Source organism: Medicago sativa, chromosome 7, assembly GCF_051527215.1.
Source record: "Medicago sativa cultivar Bolivia chromosome 7, Bolivia_mono, whole genome shotgun sequence".
Taxonomy (NCBI): domain Eukaryota; kingdom Viridiplantae; phylum Streptophyta; class Magnoliopsida; order Fabales; family Fabaceae; genus Medicago; species Medicago sativa.
This window is the reverse complement of record NC_140755.1, coordinates 70,191,806-70,205,954: the sequence shown is the minus strand read 5'-3', so window position 1 is coordinate 70,205,954 and position 14,149 is coordinate 70,191,806. Positions and strand designations below refer to the sequence as shown.

General features: G+C 34.5%; 1 protein-coding gene, 1 long non-coding RNA gene and 1 pseudogene across 3 annotated transcripts; all 3 read left to right on the top strand.

Moving 5' to 3' along the window:
- The first annotated feature begins 4,296 nt into the window (after positions 1-4,296).
- On the top strand, positions 4,297-4,821 carry LOC146908131 (uncharacterized). Its single transcript, XM_085729231.1, has one exon. It carries the CDS (start codon positions 4,297-4,299, stop codon positions 4,819-4,821), a length of 525 nt encoding a protein of 174 aa, XP_085585357.1.
- A 3,620-nt stretch (positions 4,822-8,441) lies between these two features.
- On the top strand, positions 8,442-10,605 carry LOC146908130 (uncharacterized). Of its 2 annotated transcripts, none has more exons than XR_015020046.1 (3): positions 8,442-9,131; positions 9,833-9,933; positions 10,329-10,605. It is a non-coding gene; the product is annotated as an uncharacterized LOC146908130 (long non-coding RNA). The 2 variants fall into 2 exon arrangements; XR_015020047.1 differs by having other exon boundaries at positions 8,443-9,131; positions 10,394-10,605.
- A 1,850-nt stretch (positions 10,606-12,455) lies between these two features.
- Positions 12,456-13,684, top strand: LOC146908129 (uncharacterized; annotated as a pseudogene).
- The last annotated feature ends 465 nt before the right edge of the window (positions 13,685-14,149 follow it).

Genomic DNA, 14,149 nt, shown 5'->3' with positions numbered 1-14,149 from the left:
ATGAAGTGTTTTATTTTGTCTACTATGAATTATCACGTGTTATTTTTTTCACCATTACCAGTTATATATTGCATTTTATTATTCGTATGTCAATCCCTTTACTATAAACCTGTGCGGAGCACGGGTCAAAAATCTAGTTTTAGATGGAATTTGTTAGGTTAAATTGCTGCTAACCTAATGCAGCATTTTAGAGGGAAATTATTAGGTTAAGTTGCTGCAGACCAAATAAAATTAATAAATAAGAATATTTTGAGTCCCCTGTGAGCTTAACTCAGTTGGTATGGACAATGCATAATATATGCAATGTCCGGGGTTCAAACCCCAGCCACCACAAAAAATATAAATTTTTTGATATTTGCGACTCCCAAATGTAACAAACCATACTTTCTCAAAAAAAATAAAATAAACAAACTCAACAAACAATATTTATCTTTCCTTAAAAAAACAATATTTATCTTTTTCGATGACAACTTTAGTTTAACAAACATAACAAAAATTCTTATCTTATATATGTTAATAACACCAACAATATAACATGAGTCAGGATCCGTTTCCGTTGACACCTGGTGTCAACGAATTCGTTGACACAAAATCTTATCCGTCCTTTTTCTCATCTTAACGGCTGACATTTATTCACTTTAATTGTTCATGTGAAGACTCCTTAGCAAATCAAAGAAATCACGCATCTTCCTTTTCCTTAACTCACTCACGGCGGCTATGATGCTTTTATTCTTGCAGAAAAAAGTTCTATCATAATTCTGTAAATTGACCAGGCCAACAAGATCATAATTCTGTAAATTGACAATCTCTTCCACAAGCATATCTAACATTTTAATAAAATAGAATAAAATAAATTTGATAGTATGATTCCTTAATGTTTTGTAAATTGATAAGCCTAAATTCCATTCGACATTTGAATCCTAGAAGCATCAGTGATGGACGAGAACCTCTATTTCCATTTATCCCACTTTATCTCCTCGTTTAAGATGTCATCCCCACTTCTTGTTTTCATAATATTCATTATTTTTTTAATTATTTGCTAGAAGAAGAGATTCATGGAATTTTATTCGTGGTCTTGCTAGTCAGATAAATCTTCCCTGGTGTCTGATGGGAGATTTTAATGATATTCTTCATGCCGATGAGAAAAAAGGGAGGGCAACTAGACCTAATTGGTTCATCAGGGGATTTCGTCAAGCTATTCAAGATGCTGGTCTTATTGATGTTCATATGGAAGGGTACCCCTTTACTTGGTTTAAAAGTTTGGGTACTACGCGTGCTGTAGAAGAAAAGCTAGATCGAGCGTTAGTAAATAATGATTGGATGCAGTTATTTCCCAATGCAAAACTTGAAAATCTTGTTGCTCCATCTTCAGATCACTTTCCTATTTTGTTAGATAGAACTCCGGTGACTCGAAGTCATAGAGTTGAAAGATCTTTCAAATTCGAAAATGCATGGAGAATTGAGGATGGGATAAATGATGTTGTTCGCGACAGCTGGTTTGGGAGTGCAGGAGGTAATGTCATTAACAAGTTATCTAATTGTGCAAAAGATTTAACGCACTGGAGTAAAACAAAATGCAACAAACTTCAAGCAGATATAGAACACTGCAGAAAACAACTCAGCAGAAGTCGTACTATTCATGGAATTCAGGATGAAGTTTACTTCGACAATCTGAGGCAAAAACTCAATCATTTGCTTGTTCAAGAGGATATGTATTGGAGACAAAGGGCTAAAACTCATTGGTATCGTGATGGAGACTCGAACACAAAATTTTTCCATGCCGCAGCAACCTCCAGGAAAAAAGTAAATAGGATCCTTTCTCTTGAAACTAATGATGGAATTCGCTCTACAGATGATGTTGAAATGTGCTCTATTGCAAAAAACTATTTTGAAGACTTGTTTGAAGGTCATGACAGTGTTCATTCTCCAGTAATTAATGTGCTGAACCAGGTGATTGATAATGAGGACAATGTACAATTAACAGCTCCTTTTTGCAAAGAAGAATTCAAAGAAGCAATGTTCTCTATGCAACCTGACAAGTGTCCGGGCCCTGACGGTTTCAATCCAGGGTTTTATCAACATTTCTGGTCTATATGCAGTGATGATATTTTCAATGAGTGTTGTCAGTGGATGAATGATGGTCAATTTCCTCCATCTTTAAATTCCACAAACATAGCGTTGATTCCAAAAGGGACAGAACAAAAAACTATGAAGGACTGGAGACCTATCGCTTTGTGCAATGTCCTTTACAAACTTTTGTCGAAGGTCCTGGCAAATCGGTTGAAGAAAATCTTACACAAATGTATTGCCGATTCGCAGTCTGCTTTTGTTCCTGGTAGATCCATTCTGGATAACGCCTTAGTTGCCATTGAATTGGTTCACTACATGAAGACGAAGACGAAAGGTAAAGAGAAAAGTGTGGCATTGAAGCTCGATATAAGCAAAGCGTATGATAGAATTGATTGGGCCTATCTTCAAGATGTTATGAGAAAGATGGGGTTCTCAGACAAATGGATCCAGTGGATCATGATGTGTGTTAAAACAGTGGACTACTCTGTCATATTGAATAAAGAGAAGGTTGGCCCTATCATTCCAGGGCGTGGATTAAGACAAGGTGATCCTTTGTCACCATATCTTTTCATTCTTTGCGCCGAAGGGCTATCAGCGTTAATCAGAAACGCTGAAAACAGAGGGGATCTTCAAGGTGTTCGTGTTTGTCGTATTGCTCCAAGAGTATCGCATTTGCTTTTTGCTGATGACTGCTTCTTGTTCTTTCAAGCGGATGTACATCAGGCAAACACAATGAAGCAGATTTTGAACCAATATGAGGAAGCATCAGGTCAAGCAATTAGTTTGCCGAAGTCTGAAATCTTTTACAGTAGAAACGTGGAAGCACCATTACAACAATCCATCACTACCATTTTGGGAGTTAGATCGGTTCTTGGGACTGGTAAATATCTTGGTCTACCTTCTATGATAGGACGTAGCAAAAAAGCAACATTCAATTTTATCAAGGATAGAGTGTGGCAAAAAATCAGCAGCTGGAGTAGTAAATGTTTGTCCAAAGTAGGAAGGGAGGTGATGATCAAATCTGTTCTTCAAGCTATTCCATCTTATGTCATGAGTATATTCAGGTTACCCAACACTCTTCTGGATGAGATAGAAAAGATGATGAACGCCTTTTGGTGGGGTCATGATGGCTCAAGAAATAGAGGTTTGAATTGGTTATCCTGGGAAAAACTAACTGTTCACAAAAATAATGGAGGTATGGGTTTTAAGGATTTGGCAGCTTTTAACGTGGCAATGCTTGGAAAACAAGGGTGGCAGTTACAAACCAATTCAGAAAGTCTTGTCTCAAAAATCTTTAAAGCTAGATACTACCCAAACAGTAGTTATCTGGATGCTAAATTGGGTCATAATCCCAGTTTTGTTTGGAGAAGTATTCTCAGCGCCAAAGTGGTGGTCAGACAAGGAGCTCGTTGGAAAATTGGTACGGGTTTCAATATCCCCATTGTTGGCGAACCTTGGATAAGATCAGGATTTAGTATTCCACCTATTGGTGATGATATGTTGGCTCTACAACCGCACTCAGTGGGACATCTAATTGATCCAGAGGTTAAATCCTGGAATGAACCGTTGGTCCGTCAGTTATTTGCAAATGACACGGCACAAAGTATCCTCAATACTCCTCTTCATTATCAGGTCCTGTCAGATGAGCTGCTTTGGAAGGCGGAAAAAAACGGGCATTACTCAGTTAGAAGTGCCTATCACATATGCATAGAAGAGGTTATAAACAACGATCATTTGCGAAAACCTGGGTATTGGAGTGGCATCTGGAGGTTGAAAGTTCCGCCCAAAGTCAAGAACTTGGTGTGGAGAATTTGTAGAGATTGTTTTCCGACTCGAGTGAAGCTATGAAGCAGGGGTGTCAATTGTCCTTCAGAATGTGTCAGGTGTGAAGACCCCCGTGAAGACAGTTACCATATTCTTTTTCACTGTCCTATAGCAATAGGTATTTGGCAGACAGCAAATATTTGGCATTTGATTACCCCTTCTCTGAATCAATTTGACAATGCTCCTGATATTATTTTCAATCTGTTGCAAAGATTGCATGCAGCTCAAATTGAGCACATTGTTACCATCATTTGGAGCATATGGAAAGCCAGGAACCTAAAACTTTGGCAACAAGTTTCAGATTCGCATATCACCATTCTGGAAAGAGCAAGACATCTCCTAGAAGGATGGAGAACTGCTAACCGCAAGCAAGCACCTATAATGTAGGACAGTTCAACTTCCATGCCGAGCACATCTCAACAAAATGGGGATACAAATCTAAGATGGAAGAAACCGAGGAGTGGCAGATACAAATGCAATGTTGATGCATCCTTCCCAAACAACACAAATAAAATTGGTCTTGGAATGTGTATCCGAGATTCAGATGGGAATCATGTCCGCTCTAAAACTATGTGCTTCTCTCCAGTCTGCTCTATTGATGTAGGGGAGGCCCTGGGCTTACATCATGCGATTCGGTGGATACATGAACTTCAACTCACAAATGTTGATTTCGAGGTTGATTCTAAAAGAGTAGCCGACTATTTCAACAAAGGTCGTGGTGATGTCACCGAATTCGGCTCTATTATGGACAGTAGTATCCATTTCTGTAACACTTTTTTAACAAACTCTCATGTCGAGTTTATTAGGAGGCAAGCGAATGAGGTTGCACACACTTTAGCTAAGGCAGCCACATCTAGTACTAGCTTCCAGGTCTATGATGAGATTCCAGCATGTATTACTGATCTTATTTTTAATGAAATGATATAATTTTCTTTCTCTCAAAAAAAATAAAATTATTTGGACCTTACATCTCATTGAAATTAGGGATGTTGGAATTAAACAAATCATGTGATCGTTTACGATATTATGTTGAAATTTGAATCGAACATCTAGTATTTCCCTGATAATCTAAACAGCTTAATTGCTTTCACCATTCTTCTTGATAATCGGAAAGGGTGAAAAGCAGTGATGGAGCTCCAATGGGGGAGACCGATAATCAATGAGACCCAACGTAGTAGGAGATCATGTGGGCGAATAGACACAATAATCACACGAGTTGTTTAACGAATGATTTCTGGCTTTTAAATCAAATGATATGGACGGCTGGGATTTGGTGTCAACGAATTCGTTGACACATGGTGTCAACGGATCCTGACTCATATAACATTATTATTATAGAAAAATTTGTTTAAAGTTACAATTAGAATAACAAAAAAATCAGCCAAAAATCTCCCCAAAGTCACTTTATAAATTGCTGGATGATTCACAAATAACCGTAAAACAACTAAGACTCTTTATAAATAGTGCAAAACTCCTTAAAAAAAATAGTGCAAAAGTTTAAGTGTATAAATATTGACAAGGGTTTCTCATATCAATATATATATATAAAGTATAAATATTGACAAGGGTTTCTCATATCAATATATCAATGTTATCAAAGGGTTATTCTTTTTTTTGGTGGTCTTTTTTTTGTGGTGGCCGGGGTTTGAATCCCGGACCTTGCATATTTTTATGCATTGTCCATACCAACTGAGCTAAGCTCACGAGAACATCAAAGGGTTATTCAGTGGAGGTAATCAAATTGACCTAACCTCGTAATTCTTGTCTATGCAATATGTGATTTTTATGTTATTTTTTATCAAAGTTGTTTAAGGTTTATAAGTTTATCAATGGGTGACTTATTTTCACCCTTTATTTTATCCTTTTTATATTATTATTTAAGTTATTAATAAAAAAATAGTTAAATCACATTAAAATAAAAACAACCCCACTACAATTTTACTCTTTATTTTTTCCCTTTTCTAATATTATTTAAACTATTAATAAAAAATAGTTAAATCACATTAAAATAAAAACAATCCCAGTACATTATGAATGATATTGAACACTATAAATATTAGATATTTTAAACTTATTTGCCAAAAATATTGATCATCATGCTCATGTTTCCATTCGTTTTTTTTCGGCAGTGTTATATTAAAATATAAAATTAAAATAGATTTATTTTAGAGGAATAAAAATAAATCTATAGTACAAATAATAAGTGGGGGTGTCTTTAAAAGAATTCGGCTATGACCCACAAATCACATGTAAAACAACTACGCCTCTTTATATCTATCTATATATAAAAGTTGTCCCAAGCCAATTTTGAAGCCCTAATTTTTCCAAAACCCTAATGGCTACAATTTACTGTTTTAACCCTATTGTTGAAATTTTAACCTCGACCCTAAAATTTTCTCTCTCTCTCTCCCTCTCTGAGAACTGTATCTTCTTCATCCTCTTCCCATTTTCAAATTTTTCCTCCACAAATCCAAACACTCACTCTCTCCGTACTCACTACAAAGTGCATCACGTGAAAATTGAGATGGCATGCGGTGAATATAGACTTCGATCGGTAGCGAAAGAAAACGTGAATCCGGCGGCGGCGGAAAAGGAAAACCGAAACAGACATGGCGGCGGAAGAAAGAAGCGAAAATATCTTCATCTTAATCGATCAGACATGGCAGTGAAGTTAGGGCATACACTTATTGATTAGACACGGTGGTTCTAGACATGGCGGTGTCGTTGCTCCGATAGCAGTTCTGCCAAACGCGGTGGCAATTTGGTAAGGAAACTCTTTTTTCTTCCTTTTCTTTCCTGATTTGTGTATGATTATTGAGTATTGTATTGTAATTCTTCAATTTATTGTATTGTAATTCTTCAATTTAGTTTATGTGATACTGCAACATAACAGTGAGAGGAGATCGCGATGGATTGCGGTGGTACAGAGAGGGAATCGCGGTGTGGAGTTAACGGAGGGAGATAAAGTTGGTAAGGAAACTCTTTTTTCTTCCTTTTCTTTCCTGATTTGTGTATGATTATTGAGTATTGTATTGTAATTCTTCAATTTAGTTTATGTGATACTGCAACATAACAGTGAGAGGAGATCGCGATGGATTGCGGTGGTACAGAGAGGGAATCGCGGTGTGGAGTTAACGGAGGGAGATAGGTTCTAGCTTGGCCATCCAACAATTTCTCAGCCTCATTAACACATGGTAATCAATCTTTACAGGTTTGATTCCTTCTGCTTCAATCATTTGATCTTTCTTTATTATCCCTTTTCATTACTTCAGTGGATTGATTCATTCTGGAAGCTTCGATTTATCATTATTTATTTTTTCTTAAACGAAAATTGGACATTGATGAGAAAAGCTATCTGAGTATGTTGTCGAAGTATGTAGATGAGAACATAAAATTGCTGAGAAGTTATAGGATTTTATCTTCCATGCTGGACACTGTTTCTGCTACCAAAAGGGTTTGTGATGGTCCTAAGAATTATTCGTATTCATATGATAGAGTCTTAATTTTGTTTTATAAGGTTTCAATTTCTTCCACTAAGTTCAAACCATGGTGTGAATTTGAAAAACCTAAACATTTTAATATTTTATTTCTTTTTGTATTTTTTTTGTTGCTTTGTTTTTTTGGCTTATATTGTGATTTGAGTGTTTTGGTTGCAGAGTGCTCAAATTTTGAGTTTTTATAAAGAGGATAGCCTCTGTTTGTAGAATTAAGACTTTGAGCTCACTCGGACGTAATACCTTTGAAAATGCTGAGGATTGATGATGATGATGAAACACATCTTGGTGATGGTAATCACATTCCTTTCTTCCCTGTGAGTAGAGATTCTTCAAATTCATATGCGATGATAATGATTAATTGTTTGGTACTAATTATTTTTCATTTAGGAATTTGGAATCATGCCTCACACAACCTCTAATATGTCCTTAGTATGTTTATTGTTGTTTCTCCTTTATTATATGTGAATCTATATGATTTAGCAAAGCAATAGCACACCTAGGTTAAAGAGGGATAGCACGCCTACATTGAATGCTTAGAGAAAGCGCATTTGTATACTTTCCCAACTAACTCATTTAATTATTAGAGAAAGCTCATGCTATTTAAATGAGCAAAGCTTGACTTATGTTACTTTGGGTGAATGTGTTTCATACTAACATACATACCTTCTGTTTTGAAACAAATGATCAAGCCTTTCTCTCACGATCATTATGTCGAGTTTGGAAAACTTTGTTATGTTTGCAAAAGACCAAGATTCTCTTGATGCCCTTATCAACTTGAAAGGTTGTTTATTGTCAGATTCTGTTTTGTTTCCATATTCCTATCAAAGCTGCAGCAGTTTTCATACTTCTGTTAGTATAGACTACTTTTTTGCGTAAACTTACTTTTCTATCCCGTTGTTATAACATTACCAGTTCAGATGTGTGCAAGACCGTACGAAATGATTTGATGAAGCTGACACATACCACTGGAATTCGACATAGGCTTTGCAAGTATATTTTAAGCATCAAATCTGATCTTTGTGTTAAATATAGTTGAAACATTATGAATTTTATGAGTTATTCATATATGTTAATAAGACTGGACATCAATAGGTTGCTTAAAGCCATCGAGAAATTTATCAGGATTAGGTTAAGACTATTGTTTCTTCTAAAAAGAGAGAGAAACAAATTGTAGCATCTGGTATCTTGGAAAATGATTTGCTGGTTGTATCGTTTTAAGGCTATATTCACTTCTTCTTTTACATGTTTGATTGAATGCATCATTGGATTTTGATTTTACTTTTACAACTTATTTCTTTTTGGGTTACAAAAAGAATTCTTTTGTTCAATGAATTCTTTTCTTTTATTTAGGTTCTGAATTCAACTTTCAGCACTACTATTCGATAGATTGAGAAACGATAAAATATGGACCTTGAAATTATTTTCTTTATCTGGGTAACTTTTTTTAGATATACCATGTTCTGGATTTTTCCTTTGAAATAATTGATATGGATCTAAGCAGAGTTTATTGGATGCAGATTCTTCCTACAATGTTTTGTGTTTTATTGTTTCTCTGAAGTCAACAGGGAGAAGTAGCTTTGTAGAATTGATGCAATAACTGATACTTTTTAGCAGAAACTGTCGTAGAGATGCTGGCTGTTGAGTATCTGCATTTGAGTTTATTTTTCTTATGCTCCATCGCTAGCAGAGGCAAAGGAAAAAGAATTGGCAGATGAGTTTTACCTAAAATACTACTCCATAGTAATGTTTTGTTTGCCATAAAATTGCTTATGCACTATGTGTTTTTAACTTATACTTTGGGTGTTGGTTTTTACTTAAATGTTGCTTAAGGTGCACATGTAGTTTGTAGCTTTATTAGAACCCAACAACTTTGAGATAAAGTTTTCATTACATTTCAAGTTACATGCGATTATTTTTTATACAAAAGAATCTGCTTACAGCCTACCACATACAACTCTTTAGAAAATAATTTGTTGTTATTAGAGATTAAGAGTTAAGGTAAAAATAAGATGGTTCCTCTTAATAATTAATTTGATTCCCACTGATCAAAAAGGATGGTTTTATAATATCTATAAATTTGATATCCAGTGACATGTAAGTACCTAAAATCATAGTACTATTATAATTGCTTTGATTTTTTAAAGAAATTTTGCCTCCTATTATAATATAACCTTGGGAGTGAATTTTTCTATACGGAACCAGTGAGTGGCTAAATAACAAGAATTGTGCAATTATGATATAACCTTGCTCATCCATTATTTTTTATGATGTTTGTTTAATTATATTATTTTGCTAATATTCGACAACTTTCTAAAAAGTTTTGATTAAGAATTTGTTTTTCTTTATTACAGCTTCTCTTATTCTTTTAGTGCTTCTTCGTTTTTACCTTTTCTATTTCAGAGGAAATAGAAACCTAATAGTCTCATTTTTCTTTATTTCAGGCTGCATAAGTCAATGACAACATGTTTCAGCCCCATCTGTTAAAGAGGTCTCTGTTCAGCCCCAATTTGAATATATCCTTGCATTAACGAGTGTACATCAGGTAATATACACGTTGGTGATATTCACTGTGATTTCAACATGAAAATGGTGTATGTGCACAAGTACGTTAAATGAATATTCCTCATTATTTTAAGACAAAAAACACAAATGTTTGGGTTTAACTCTAAAATCTAATATTCAAGGGTGTGGCTGTTATTAGTTATTACTGAGTATGACATTTTTTTGGTTGAGAAATGTGTATTTAACCACTCAATGTACGATTCTTGAATTATGGATGAGATTGTTCATTGAATTTGTCTAATTTTTCCATTCTTTTCATCCTTAAGTACTAATCACTACTGCACGTATTATTCTGATATCAAATACGTTGAGGTAGCTACTGGGTTTTTGTTTTGGAATGCTGATGAATTTCACACTTTTCTGTTTTGGCTGCAGGTATCTTTGAGTTTTTTGGGTGTTGGCTGACTTTCATGTTGTTTTATGCATGTTGTGCACTACAGGTTTTCCGGCAGTCTGTGCAGCTACCATTTTGATTTGCATGGTTGTAGTTCATGTTCTCTTCATCAATTATTGATGAGGCTGCTTTATGGTCCTGCTGCAGATTTGTTTGGCATTGGTTTTTTTAGTTGACAATATGGTGTTGTTTTTAGGTGTTAGCATGTTTTGGTTTTTGAATTCAAATGATGTTGGATGTGATTTTGTAGTTTTCTGGTAGTTATCATGTGAGTCTGTATTTTTTGTACTATCAACTATATATGGGTTTGTAACTTTTGCCAATTCTAGGCTCACTGATTTGACAGTGCACAACATTTTTGCAGTCTATTCTTTTTTGTTTGTAAAATAAACTTATTCAAGTTGCTTCAAGTTGAGCCCTAAAGCTTATAGTCAATAAAAGTCCACTTGGCCTAGATTACTCACTCAAAATATAAAGGAAAATCTTCATCAGTTAGGATTTGAGATTTCAAACTTGATTTTGAATTATTCGCCCACTTAGACAAGCAGGTGATTTGAAATGCATTTAGTATCACATTGCTTCTCTCATGTCTACTCTAAGTTAGTTCTGCCATTCCGTGACAGATTTTTTCTTGCTGAAAACATGTACACCTTAGACCAATTAATATATATATTAGTATTTGGTCAATTAATTGGCAACTTTATCATCTTACCAGTTTGACAGATACGTTGGGGTTATCCTTTATATTCCAAGTATGTATTAATTAGCAGCTTTCTAATCTAAAGCATGTTAAGACCTACACTCATGTAATCCCTTATATTCCAAGTATGTACTAACTTTCAGACTCATATACGCTCATTTCAAACAATACATACTGATAGGGAAAAGCTTATTTATACTAAACAAATTAACTTACATATGTACAACATGAGTTCTTTTAACATACCTTATACCTTATGATATATCACACCTATATTTTTTAATAAAAAGTGCAAGTAATGTTTTGAACAATATATGGCCCGTGCGGCAGCATGGGTGAAAAGTCTAGTAAAGTGTGAAAGTTCAAGCGTCTCAATATACTAGGGTTTCTCATGATCAGACCAACGATATCAAGGGTTATTCGATTCCAAAATTTTGGTTTGATAGCGGAGCCACTCAAATTGACCTCGTAAACCGTGTATGTGAAATCTCTGATACTTATGTTATTTTCTATCATAGTTGTTTAAGGTTTATAAGTTTATTGAAATATATATGCTTGAATACTCACTGCTAATTTAGTGTGAACTTTGAGTGTTATGGTTATTTACACGTTTATGGTTTTAGTCTTGTCCAAATTTGATTAACCCTAGAAGTATAGATTAATATTAATCAAACTTCTGTATAATTGTGCCTATGATTGTTAGTTTCGAAGTGTCTGGACACTTCAATTAGATATCAAGGGTTATACGATTCCGAATTTTTGGCTTGATAGTGGAGCTACTCAAATTGATTAATCAATTTTCTGTCATTGTTGTTTATGATTTATAAATTTTCTGTCATATTGATTGATGATTTAGTGAGTGTTATGGTTATGTACGCGTTTCTGGTTTTAGTCTTGTCCAGATTTGATTAACCATATAAGTATAAATTATTATTAATCATACTTCTGTATAAATTAATAAAGTAATAATCAATCCCTTCCACTTCCACTTTGAGCAATATTGGTGCTCTCATGTGTGATCAAGATGTATTTGTTTTCTTAATTACTATAATATTACTTATAACTGTGCCTATGATTGTTAGGTTTTGAAGTGTCGAGACACTTCAATTAGATATCCAGAGTTATTTGATTCCGAATTTGTTGCTTGATTTTTATGTTATTTTCTATCAAAGTTGTTTATGGTTAATCAGTTTATTGAAATATATGTGCATGCATATTCCTAGCTGATTTAGTGTGAGGGTCAGGCTTATGTAACGTTTATGTTTATAGTTTTTTGCAAATGGTTGTTAGGTTTTAAAGTAGTTGGAATTCATTTTTCTTATATAGTGATGTCAACACATTTCAATTAATTAGCCTTTTTATATCAAAATCAAGATAACCTTACAATTATTTTATAACACTAATATATATGTATGTCGGCAATCACGAGATGGAAGAAAACAATATATTGACAAATCTATCTGTGGATGTGTTGGAATTGATTATGAAGCGCTTACGCCTTAAAGATTACCTTGGATTAAGAGCAACCTGTCGTTCTTGTAGGAGAACAGTTTCCGATTTCATTGAAAACAAGCGTTGCTGCCATTTACCTGAACTTCCATTAGTTTTCCTGAAATCTAAAAAATCAAGGTTCCTTTATAGCTTGAGTACAAAAAGTGCACATCGCATTAGAACACCACAATTAGGGCGCAATAATAGATGTCTTGGCTCAGTTGAAGGCTGGTTGATTGTGGGTGACTTTTCTGAAAAGGGTTTTGCGAAGTTTTTCTTCTCAAATCCAGTGACTGATGTTAGAATCACAATACCATCAAAGCTGCAGTTGCCCTCTTCCGCCCAATGTGATGGAATAGTACCTGTGATAAAAATGGTGGCCTCTTCCCAACCAAATTGTGATGGTTCTGATTGTTATTTAGTTGGTCTTTTGAGTGATGATTGTCACATTGCAATTTATAAACTTTTTGATAAGTTGTGGACTATAGTTGAGCCAGATAAGGATTCAAGGACTTATTTTATGGATATGGAAATTATTGGTACAAAATTGTATGTAAGTGACCGGTCCTTACATTCTCTATTGGTTTATGATCTCAAAGACTCCGTTAATGGACCTCCAAAGGCTAAAGTGTTGATTGAACATCCAGAAATAAGGCCACAAGAATCAAGTATAATTAGTAACCAGATTAACATTTTTCTAGCTAAGGATGAAAATTAAGAGAGTTATACTTAATTTATATGTTCAGTAATGCACAGGTTAAAAATCACCATGTTGTCTCTGACCATTTGAAAATATCCACATCATTTGTTAAGCCGCCTCAAATTACCATCTTTAAAGTTTTCAAGCTTGACACGGACAAGGATTCTATTGGATGGCAGAATGTGAAGCTGGAAGATAGAGTGTCTTTTGTTAGTTTCTACAAGAGTATGGTTATGTCAAGGGATATACTTAATTGCAATAAAGAGTTAATTGGAGGGAATATAATTTATTTTGCTGTTACTTTTCCATGTTCTATAAATACATGGTCAGGTTTAGAGGTAGGGATGTTTTGTTTGACTTATAACAACATCAAATACTTTTATGTGGAGACATCAAAGCATGGCGATGTCCCTCTTCCTTTATGGTTTGTACCAAGTTTACGATAATTCCACTGTCTTGACACTTACAGATGTTTTGATCCATTGCATGCCAATGGTGTCTTGAATGAATTGGTTGCTACGTACTTATTTTTATTTCAAGGCCAAGATGCTTCAAAATATTTATGCCTCAAAATGCAAGAATTTGGAGCTTCATGTCCACATTTGGCCGAAGTTTTTTTGTTTTTGTTTTTTTGTTATTGAAGAATGGCTTGCAGCCTTTTATTTCTTTTCCATTTTGTTTAAAGACCTCTATTTTTTATTTCTTTCTTCACAACATGCAGAGTTAATCCCATACAAATCATGAGTTAATCACATTTTACTATAGGATTTTTGGTAAGCAAGTTTTAGGAAGTAATTTAAGAGCATATCATGTTTAGGTCAATAGTGAATTTGAGAGAAAAACTATTACTCTTCTTACACTGGCTGTGTCTATTTATCGAAAGCATTTCTAATAGTTCTTTCTTTACGAAT

Excerpts from the sequence above, each read along its gene's own strand:
- LOC146908131 (XM_085729231.1), top strand. The coding sequence starts at position 4,297 with ATGCCGAGCACATCTCAACAAAATGGGGATACAAATCTAAGATGGAAG.